General features: G+C 41.7%; 1 protein-coding gene across 1 annotated transcript in view; it reads right to left on the bottom strand.

Annotated features, from left to right (window-relative positions):
- The window catches only part of CFAP58 (cilia and flagella associated protein 58), a 64,770-nt gene extending 53,561 nt beyond the window's left edge, over positions 1–11,209 (bottom strand). Inside the window, exons 1-2 of the mRNA XM_009555497.2 lie at positions 11,085–11,209; positions 4,339–4,620 (exon numbers count right to left, since the gene is read on the bottom strand). Coding sequence (XP_009553792.2) covers positions 4,339–4,620; positions 11,085–11,126 — 324 coding nt within the window. The 5' untranslated portion in view covers positions 11,127–11,209. The remainder of the gene's footprint in view (positions 1–4,338; positions 4,621–11,084) is intronic.
- Between the last annotated feature and the right edge of the window lie 820 nt (positions 11,210–12,029).

Here is a 12,029-nt window from a genome sequence, read left to right on the forward strand (position 1 = left end):
GAACAGGATCGGGGAGGAAGGTTCACTTGATTTTTTTAACCCTCTCTGCATCTCTCTCTCTTGAATCAGATCATTAGGAATCACACAGCAGGTTTCTGCCTTGCCAGGTTTAAACCAAGGTCTGGAATCCCATGCTAAAAAAAATATGGAGATTCAGAAAGAAATTGGACTGGAAGAAAAGTTCCCAAAGACTCAGTGAATAATGAAAGTGCTACTTTTGACAGTAGAAGATCCTGAGATGCAAATCACAGCATGATGACCTCTCTCTCACGCTGTTTTCTCAGCTGGTGGAGTTCGGGACTCGACGGACTTGTACCGATATAGACTCCAAGTGCAACTCTAGTTTAAGCTCTACAGTCTTCCCAGGCAAAGCCAGACAGAAGCATCATTACATGAGGCCATAATATCCCTGTCAGCTCCTACTTGCATCATATGAAAATGGACAGGGGGGAAAAAAATAAAAAGCACTCTACAATGAAGAGTATCAAATAGTTTAGTTCATATCAAGTAGTTTAGATCATATCAGATTATTTACAACAGTTCTTTATTGAAATTAACATCCCTGGGTCTAAAAGAACCCTGTCTAACACTAAACTCAAAATCATGTCACCTATATTATAATATATTTTTTATATATTTATCGAGTGTTTTTAAATCAAATAAATTAGGTACTTAGAGGTTTACTGCCTAAATTAAAAAGTTGAGCTACTGAACCAGCAGAAGCTGAAAAGCTAATGCAAAATGTAACATCTGTAGCCTCTTCAAACTGGAGAGGGTATACACTTCCATTTTATTTAACTAACTAATTCAGCATATCCAAATTCGAGAAACCATCTGGAGCTTAAAGATCAGGAATATTTGCTCTTCTTTTTTTTTCCCCCCACACTATTAATGAAGAGTTAATGAAGAGTTAAATGGTAGGCTTTTACTTGTTCAGAATTTCTGAAGATTTTAGTCAACTAAATTCACTACCTATAAAGGGCATTTTTGTTACTTAATACTTACTTAGTTCAAAGTTTAGTTTGAAAAATGTGCTTTTCACTTACGCATCCAGCAAATTTAAACAATTTTAAGTATTAAAGTCAGTTGTTACATTTTACACATTTTGAGTTCTAAATTCTATTCAAATGCAACAATAATCACAAATAAAGTAATGTCTAGTATTCAATATTTTTTTTCATTCATTATCATCTTACAGAAAAATGTTCAATTATTGGATTTAACTGAATGCATGCTAGGCTGAAATAATGGTATGAAGATATACTGTATCATCTTGACTGGCAGAAAAGCATAAAATACAGCTGTAATTAAACATGTTTCAGATTTGCTAACCAATAAGAACCAATGAACCTTTCACTAGAAAAATGCAAATGGAAAATAAGATTAACGTTGATTACTTAAATCAAAGCTTCCTGCTGGCTGATTAGACTGTGATTAAAATTGGTGAATTAAATCATTATGATTAGAGTTTTGGGGCATAGAAATGGTGAATAAAATCGTCTCTGAGAGGTCTTACTGGTATCAGCGAGTATTTGCAAAAGTGATGATCCTCCGAAGTCAATAAGCCCATTCAGAGAAGCAGTGATTTCAGGTCATCCCAAGCTGTGCTTTTTGAACTTTATCAATGTGTAAAAACAATTTTATTGAATATGTATTGATAAAACCAGTTTTCATCAATAAGGTTAGCAGGCACAAATGATGGCCCCATCAATAATCAAAATCTAAATAAGAATTTGCTACAGACTTCAACACCAGCAAAACTGGGCTTCAATGTAGTTTGTTTCTTGGTTGTCTTTTACTTTGAATATCGGCTCAACACAGTGCTTCCTGTAAATTCAAAAGTAAAAAGGAGGAAATCTTTTATGGTGGAAGTCTTCATTGAAAACATACTTACAGTATTACTCAGTGGAGAGGGGAACTGAAATAATGCAGTGTGTCAGCGTCACTGGGTGATTGCAGTACATGGTTTGGTAGGTAACATGCATTGCAGTCTGTTGAACAACTGAAGGTGGAAGTAACCGGATGTTTGCAGTTAGAATCATTCAACAATTTATTGAGAAGTATTGGGAGTCTGGAAATTGTGAAGCAGAATTCTTGAAGTGTGACTGCCTCATTTTATTTTCATTAAATGGCCCAAAAGATCACATCAGTTTCACTGCTCAGAAACTGAAAATTCCTGAAATGCTTTCTTAGTATATTGGATTGATACCCCATGGAAATTGAAAACTTGGTAGTTCCAAGCAAGGCAGTAGAAGCTCCTTACATTCCCCTTTTTACAGTGCAGCCTTGTGGATCAGTATCCTTATCAATGAAAAGAAGAACTGTATTCCCTTGGTGTTCAGCTTGGCACTTTCCTTCTTTGACAGGACTATAAACAGCAGACTATTACGTCCAGTTTATGAAAACAACAAAACAGAGCAGTGAACAACCGTCAGGCAAGAAACAGCTATTGGTTATTATTGACCTGGGTCCTACCAGCTGCTGCTCTGCGTAGTTAACCCCTGCCCAAGACAAATTCCACTGATTACAACAAGGCTTCACATGGAGAAAAATTTTCCTTCTGCAACTTTTATTTGCATATGAAAGAATGACCTAGAAAAGGAAGGCTGTGCAACAATCAAGTCATCAAGATTAGGGGCCTTAATCTGAAGCAACTATGCCATTTTTACAGTAACAGCCCCATCAGGATTCTGCTCTTTTGTAAATAATGAGACAGTGGAACAGATTGTTTGTTTCATTTAGCACTGAAGTACATAATCTTTGCTATTTTAGCACTTGAACTTTCTTCAACATTTCCTTTGGGCACTTGTGAAACACGGTTTTTGACTGTTAGTAAAATCAAAGTGAAATACTACAGCTGTAGAACTTCCCTTCAGAGAGGAGAAAAACACAAAATATGAAGAGTATACCAAACAAAACCTCAAAATATGACACAAACACTTAAAACAACTTGAATAACAAGACTAATTCTCATACCCAAACTGAAAAAGTATGAATGCTGCTGACTTGGTGCAGAACACACCACTGGAATTGAAATATTACACATTGTGCATTGCATGTCATTTCTAATCGGATCATATCACCAAGCAGCTTTCTCGCTAAAAATCTCTTGGCCGGTTCAATAGTAGGTGGTATTGTTAAGCCATAACTTGCCTGAGCTTCAGATTAGCAGCTGAAACTGGAAAAGGTCTTATTTTTTCTATTCTTTCACTCCTCAGTTTTATGACATTACTAAGAAAAATGTCTCCTCAGCTGAGGAACACCTTGCAGCATTGCCTCGGCTGCTCTTCATGCTCAGAGTATTGCAGAAAGAAAACAGTAAGGATCATTGTGGTTCCTGACACTCACCTATCAGGTTTTGATGACTAGCAGTGAAAAACAACAAGATTTCCTACACAGTTTTCCTCCTCCATGAGGATACTTTGAGCAGTACCATGAGCTTGCAAGCTGCAGCCATAGGATGATACCACTGCTGTTTATATTTACTCTGAGTGTATTTTCTTCCCAATTCTAAGAACAAGAAAATTCATTTAAAAGAACTCCTAGATCACTCTAGATCGTTACAATGGATTTATTTTACTGGAACAAAACACTTTACTGTGAGGCATGGAGGTTTCTCAGATAAATGCTGAATTAAAGCCTGTCTAGGTTCCACAGCTTAAGCTTTTAAACCATCAGCAAGAAAAAAAGTTCGAAATACATTCTTCTGATCATCTGGCAGCTTTAGGTTTCTGGTAGTCAAACCTCACTCTACGGCTAAAAATATCGAATGCTTTTAGCGAGTCGAGCACTTTGATTTGACAGAGTTCAAATCAATAATAACAAAGAACACATCAGAGTAAATTGGCAAAATCACACTGAAATGCTGTATAGGATTCCTTTTCAAAACACTGTGAAACATTTATTTATATGAGTTGATAACACTTCCCTGGTCTGCAATCCATATTTCAGCAAGTGAGTAGATTTTTTAATGTTCTGGCAATAGTTAACATGCAAGCAGCCCTTCAAAATATTAATCAAACAAAACCTGTGTCCTAAGTCGAAAATGTGTTATTTCACAGAGCTTAAACAAAAACTATTAGTGAGTACCTGAAAGCTGATGGAGCTGGTTTAGTGCAAATAAACACAGAATTTGACTGAAACTCATAAACATACCAGGCTGAGGAAACAAAGCAATTGGTAGTAAAGCAGAGGTCAAAGAACTGGAGATGCCAGCTCTATACCCAGTCCTATGGCTAGTTCTCTACGTAAAATAAAGTGTTCTTGTTGGTAATTTCCTTATTACCATGTTTTTCACTAACAATTTCAGATAATATTTAATTCTATTCAAAACTTTACCATCTTCATCGATGTTATAATTTCCTGATCATCTTTAGAGAGACTTGTGAGCGTAGCTATTTTAGATGAATTCACCACAAGTTCAGCATTCAGCTCCCTACATTTCTCCATGAGACGCTTTTCATTTTCACGAGAATTCTTCAAAACAGCATGGAGCTTCTCATATTCTATTTGGAATTTTTCCAGGCTTTTATCTCCCTTAAGCAGATTGATGACTTCTTGGAAGTCTTTTTCCAGTGCTTCAAATGCATTTTCTTCTAGATATGGTTTGCCAGATTTTTCCTGTATGAAATGAGATAGATAATCAACAAACAAATAGGAGGAATTCAACATCTCACTTATGACCCCAGAATATAAAAAACCCTATACCCTGAGTGTTTAATAGCTACTAAGAAATCATGACAAAATTTTCTGAATTACATGCACATTGCATTTTTCACACAGAGCTCCCCCAATTTTACACAATAACTTGTGCTTTGACAGTCAGTGCTTCTGTAATTGAGTACCACAACTACTTTAAAGATAGGTCTATAAAATATCATCATTGTGATAGCATTTAAATAATACATCAACTGTTCAGGAATGTCAGTATTTTAGCCTCAATTCTTCCCAGTTCTTTACACTCTAAAGTCTGATTAGTTTATGCTTTCTATGCAGATAGTGCCAGCAAATCACTTGCAGGTAAGCATCCCTGAAAGCTCCAGGAACGCCAATGCAAGCCAGTCCTTCCTCTGCAAGGAGAGCTGCTGTTAAACCTTTCACAAGGGACATTTTTTACCTAGCTCGTTTCTGGCACTGGATTTGGCCAGCTTGGTTTCTGGACACGAAATTTGACCAATATTTTCCAAAACAGCTTAAAATAAACACCACTGTTGAAATCTTTTTACTGTGAGGGTTGTGAGACACTATGTTGCCCAGAGAAGTCGTGGCTGCCCCATCCCTGGAGGTGTTCAAGGCCAGGTTGGATGAGGCTTTGAGGAACCTGATCCAGTGGGAGGTCTCCCTGCCCATAGCAGGGGGCTTGGGACTGGATGATCTTTAAGGTCCCTTCCAACCCAAACCATTCTATGATTCTATGATTGTAGCTTTCAACAGAACACAATCATAAGTGTATTTTAAAGAAGCACAGTAACAGCATACATGACAGAATCATACCTACAAGCTTGAAAGCAGTGGGTTTTCCTAACACATTTGTCTCGCTGCCTGTGCACAGTGAAACCATAGAAACATAGAAGACCTGAGCTAGAAAGGACCTACAAGGATCATGTCCAACTGCTGTCGTGTGCAAGTGTCCTGGCAAAATTTAAGCTGAATTCATCTCTGTCAACCAGATGAACACAGAAACATAGAACAGACTCATATATTCATAGAATGGTTTGGGTAGGAAGGGACCTTAAAGATCATCCAGGTCCAACCCTCCTGCCATGGCTGGGACACCTCCCACTGGATTAGGCTGCCCATCCAGCCTGGCCTTGAACACCTCCAGGGACGGGGCTGCCACAGCTTCCCTGGGCAACCACAGAATGTCCCGACTTGGAATGGACCCACAAGGATCATCGAGTCCAGCCCCTGTCCGTGCACAGGACAGCCCCAACATTCACATCACTCATCTCAGGGCATTATCCAAACGCTTCTGGAATACTATCAGGCTCGGTGCCACGGCTGCTTCCCCGGGGAGCTGTTCCAGAGCTCCATCACCCTCTGGGTGAAGAACCTCTTTCTGGTGTCCAACCTAACCCTCTCCCGGCGCATCCTCCCGACGTTCCCTGGGCTCCTGTCATCAGCAGGCAGGTCGCAGAGCTCGGCGCCTGCTCCTCGCCCCCTGCTGCCCCGCAGCTGCAGCCCCGGGGCCGCTCACGGCGGACATTCGCGGCTCAGCGCCGCCCCAGTCCGCGCGACCGGCTGGGGGCGGCGACCTCACCTCCGCCATGCTGCCGGGCGGGAGCGGCCGCCACGCCGTATCCCGGCAACGGCGGCGGGGACAGAGGGGACGTGGGAGGGGTCAGGAGCGCGCGGTGGGCGTGGTCTCTGTGTGTTGGGCGTGGTTAAAGGACGGTGGGCGGGGCCTCGTGCACCCTGCGGTCAGGTTTGCTGCAAGCTTTGCAACCATGAAGGAAAAAAAGCCAGCTAGCACTGTGCGCAAAACCCAGCCATTACTGATGGTCAGCGGCGGAAGGAATTTGAAGCCCAGGCATGCCAACAGCGATGCACTAAAGAAATAAATGCACAAAAAATAAAATAAAAGACCTTTAAATAAAAAGAATCAAATCACCATGAACAGCATGGAGAAGTTGGACCCAAATCAATGCAGTTCATTGAAAAGATTGTGGTTTATTTCTCTGGATATCTGAATTAGTCCAATAAATCACAGAATCATAGAAGGGTTTGGGTTGGAAGGGACCTTATAGATCGTCTTCCAGCCCCTGCCATGGCTGAGACACCTCCCACTGGATCAGGCTGCCCAAGGCCCCATCCAACCTGGCCTTGAACACCTCCAGGGATGGGGCAGCCACAGCTTCCCTGGGCAACCTGTGATAGTGTCTCACTACCCTCATCGTGAAGAAATTCTTTCTTATGTCCAGTCTGAATCTGTCCCTCTCCAGTTTGTACCCATTGCCCCTGGTCCTATCCCCACAAGCCTTTGTGAACAGCCCCTCTCCAGCTTTCTTGTAGCCCCTTTCAGGTACTGGAAGGTCGCTATAAGGTCTCCTCAGAGCCTTCTCTCCTCCAGGCTGAACAAGGCCAACTCTCTCAGCCTGTCCTCGTAGGGGACGTGCTCCAGCCCTAAGACCATCTTTGTAGCCTTCCTCTGGTCCCGTTCCAATAGCTCCATATCCTTCTTATGTTGAGGACTCCAGAACTGGACACAATACTCCAAAGTGGAGTCTCACAAGAGAGGAACAGAGGGGCAGAATCGTCTCCCTTGACCTCCTGGCCACGCTTTACAGTAAATAAGCAGAATCACCTGTTCCACCAGCTGCATAAAAGCGAGGTTTGTAGCAGTAGGGTGTCTGTGTTTGTGTGTGTGCAGAAGGGGTTACTAGAGAGGAAATATTTGTTCACTGATTTATTTCAGGTCACAACCCTCAAGCAGTTAACTGAATGCCTGTTTTAAGCTGTAGTGGGATGTAAATAATAAGGCATTGCTTCCTGAGTGTAAGGATTTAAATAAATAAATAGAGGAAAAGATAAATAGAGGAAAATATAAATAAATAAATACATACGAGAAATAGAAATAAATAAATAGTGAAAAATATCACCATAACATCACCCAGGAGACTGTAGGCAGCTTGGGGCAGGGACCATGACAGTACGTGTCTTCTGGAAAGTGTAAAAGGAACCTTCTGGACACTAGAAGCTAACAATAAGAATTGATAAAGGAAAGCCTGAGAGGGAGGGAGGGTTGAAATGTGCTTCCTGGCACCCTCCCTGCTGTGAGGAATCCCAGCAGTAGGTGGCATGCCACCTCCACAGTGGCTGAAGAACTGGCCGCTAGGAAAGCGCTGATACATCAATTTTGCAGCATTAAAAGGAACAAGAGCTTACTAATAACTCTTCTTTTTCTCTAGTGACAAGGGAACACTACAAGGTCTTTGACTACTTAATTATCCAACTGATGTTTTTACTATATTCTTTCTGAATGTCCTCTCCTTCTGTTACTTTCAAAATAAATTATGGTTCTATAATGTGAACACTTGTTCAGTTTAAATTGGATTGAGGCTTTCTACTTTGTTCATAAAGATCGTTCAACAGATCTCAAATAGCAGTAACCTTTCATCGTGTTTGGCACTGCTGTTAAGCCAATGATCTCAAGAGGAAGAAACATACCGTATCTCATTACCATTTTCATTAAAAGCTAGATTATGGAAATGTTTTGATTAATAGAAACACCCAAAGAAAGTCAGTTCCGAGACAGAAGCTAAAGCTGGCAAGCAGTCTGTGTATAACGTACAGTCCTGTGCTCTACATAAAATAGATTACGATTATGGAAAGCAACTAAAAAATAAGTCAATGATCCTGGAACTAACCTGATCTTACCATTACTCCACATGGTTTGAAACTGCCAAACAGTTTCCTGTACCAGTTTTTCCTCCCAGTTCTGCCTGCCACAGCTGTTAGAAAACTCATCTCTTGTACCCTTCTCTGAACCAAACCCAGGGACTCTCCAAGACCACTGGAGGAAAGCAATGCTCTGCCGATCCGCATCAGTATCACTGCCCACTTCAAGCTCTTACCACCACCAGCATTACAGTTTATGCTAGGAATCTGACCTACGTCTTTGGGGGACCCTAACACCTATATATAGTATCTGGAGGAATATTCTGGTCAAAGTGACCCTCCTCTATCCTGGCACCCCAGCACCACTTGTCTCTGGAGAGGCGATGAAGGAAAGCCTACAAAGTAACAGAAACACACTTGGCCTTGCACAGCACTCAGGTTTCTTCATCAGAAACTCTGTTATCTGCTTACCAGTTCTGATCTGTGGCTATCTTCCCAATCATGAACATTTGGGTGCACTTAAAAATGAGTTTCGAATATGCATAGTCACCGTGTCTTCGTTAGCAGAAACAACTTCCTTCATGCTTCCCAGCAGCCTTTCTGCTCCAGCAGCAGAATCTAGACCCTAAACTGTGATTCCTGTTCCCCTCATTCATATTTTAGTCTTCATCCTTTTAATTCTCAGCTACCAAATCCTGCCCTAGCTGAAAATTTGTCTGGCATCTTTCATTACTTGACTTTTGAGTCCTCTGCAAGGAATAGGCTATTTTTTTTTTAAAAAAAAAAAAAAAAACAAAAAACAACCTCCTCTCTTAATACCCACAGAAGTCTATAGAAATCACGGAGATTGAAGATATTTATCAGGTGTATGTGGGTAGATGAGGACACCATATGATGAGCTGTGAGACGGTGATCCCATCTCCCTGCACATTTCCTTGCATGACATCTAGGAAGTGTGAAACATTCATGGGTGGGAGTCCCCTCCACCTTTTCCCCTCCAGCTGCTTGACTGCTCTGCTGGGTCCCACTGCGCTGTGCCTGTAGAAATACTGTCCTACTGCAGTCGTCTTTACGCTTACACTTGCTGTATAAAAGATAGGGCCCCAGAATGGCCTGACTTAAGCAAGGTTATCACTCCTACTTTCCCTGAGTTTGTATGATCCCTCCCTGTGCCTCAGGCTGGCATCTATCTCCTGTGTTCCTCATGAAGGTGATGGCTGCCAGTTTCTCTGCTGCTCACCCATGGCCTCTCTAGCGTATCCCTGCTGTCTTTCTGTAGATCTTGCAAGAGGATTTTTTTGTATTTACTGCTTGAAATAGTTTAAGGGAATATTTCTGGTTTTGTAATGGATTAGAAATACTACTGGAAAGAATAAAATAATTCCTTGGTCTTCAAAGATGTCTGAAAGCAGCTGAGAAAGATATCTAGAATATAACTGTCAGCCCCAAATTTGCTCCTGTCCTTCTCCAGATGATGGGATCTTAGGTCCATTTTAGAAATAATGTTGTGTTTAATTTCTGTGGCAGCAACAGCCACGTGAAAGAGCCACAGGCTATGTCCCAGTGTGTGGAGAACTGTGGTACTGTTACTCCATTGCTCGCAGCTTCAGGTCCTGCCCAACATCTGAATAAGGTTAGCGGAGCTTGGCTCATTATCACATAAATTACTACCTTTAGCACGATAATGATCTTAAGCCTTCTGCAGTGCTGCAATACTCAAACAATGAATCATGTGTTAGGGTTGTCAGGATATGTGCTTCTAGCTTTCCCTACTCTTTCAAATTGCTGAACTGCATAAAAAGAAACTAATACAAATCAAATGAATGTGTCTTGATTTGACTTTTCCATTTACATGTATTGTATTGTTATCATAATTCTATACCATCTTAGGTGGCACGGAAAGTTGATACTGAATGGGATGGTGGATACGTAATATAATCTGCTGGGATGTGAGCCCTCCTTTGAAAAATGTTCCAGCCTTTTGGCTGTTCAGCTACCTGTATCCCAGAGAGATTTTGCATATGAATGTAAATCACAGTCACTGTAACCCATAGTGATTTGCATTGTCCAGTGTGTGTATGTACATATATACAGAGTTGGAATCAGTAATTACTACCTTGTCAGGCTTTACGCAGACATCTCCTTTTGGCTTAGGTGATGAATTCCTGTGATCTTGGAGAAGGATCTGTTTTCTTTCCTCCTGCTGCTGCTGTGAAGTTCCCAAGGGAAATAAATAATGCACCAAGACAGGCTGAGTCCTGCAGCGGAGCAGCAGGGAGATTCCAGCACTGTTCTTGCTACAGATGATTTTCATAGATTATGGCATAATGAGAAAGGAATGTACTAACAACACCCAGGTTGCCAATAAACCTGAATAAACTTGATTCAGACACCAAAGAAACAATACCTGCACACATACATTTATGGACACAAAGCCTTTGAATAACATTGAAAGTGTTACTTAATTCAATAAGCACTTCAGGAAATTCAAAGGACAGGCTGACTACACATTCCCAGGTAGCACTCACAAACCAGATGGCCTCAATGCAAAGCTGCACCATCACATCTGCCTGGGGCCCTCTTGATATCACAATGTCTCAGTGCAGCGCAACATGCAGATTGTCTCCTGCTGCAGTACACGTCCACCACCTGAGCTTGAAAAATATCAAAGCGGCAAAGATGGAATGCGCAACATGCTGTAATGTAAGGCAGTTGTTGCCCTCTACTTTGTTCTCCTGAGACCTCACCTGGAGTACTGTGTTCTGTTCTAAAGTTCTCAGGAAGGACATAGGTCTGTTGGAATGAGTCCAGAAGAGGCCACGAAGATGATCAGAGGACTGGAGCACCTCCCATATGAGAACAGGCTGAGAGAGTTGGGGTCCTTTAGCCTGGAGAACAAAAGGCTCTGAAGAGACCTTAGAGCAGCCTTCCAGTACTTAAAGGGTGGCTACAGGAAAGCTGGGGAGGGGCTCTTTATCAGGGAGTGCAGTGAATGGTTTTAAACTGAAAGAGGGGAGATTTAGATTAGATAGTAGGAAGAAATTTTTTACTATGAGGGTTGTGAGGCACGGGAACAGGTTGCCCAGAGAAGCCATGGATGCCCCATCCCTGGAAGTTTGGATGGGATCCCTTGGATCCCAAGGCCAGTTTGGATGCGGTTTGAGCAGCCTGATCCAGCGGGAGGTGTCCCTGCACATGGCAGAAGGGTTGGAACTAGAAGGTCTCCCTTCCAACCCAAACTATTGTATGCTGTGGGAAGAGAAAAGGTACAATAAAAGGATCTTTCTCCTAAATCAGAGATGTTACTGTGCTTTTGCTCAGACCTGGTGCCCATAAGCTCCTTTGTGGAAGGGATAGTTGTTGAGCAAAGTTATTTCTCTGCTGGATCTGTAAGAAGATGCCCTTTATCTGTAGAATGAGGGCAGTGTTGGAGGCCACTTTTTTAAATCCCTTACCGTTTATGTTAACCCTGCCGTGCCTCAGTTCCCCCAGCCCGACAAGGAAACCTGAGGAAATAGAAGAGTGCAAAACTTAGAAAAGGAAGTTTATTATTTTTATTTTTTTATTAGAAGTGTGCTTTTAAATGATGGAACCCGTGTTTCAGCAGGCAGGATATTGTAAATTAAAATAACGGAATCATAGAATCATTGAATCATAGAATCACAGAATCATGGACTCATAGAATGGTTTGG

The sequence above is a fragment of the Cuculus canorus genome, chromosome 7, assembly GCF_017976375.1.
Source record: "Cuculus canorus isolate bCucCan1 chromosome 7, bCucCan1.pri, whole genome shotgun sequence".
In the NCBI taxonomy this organism is placed as follows: domain Eukaryota; kingdom Metazoa; phylum Chordata; class Aves; order Cuculiformes; family Cuculidae; genus Cuculus; species Cuculus canorus.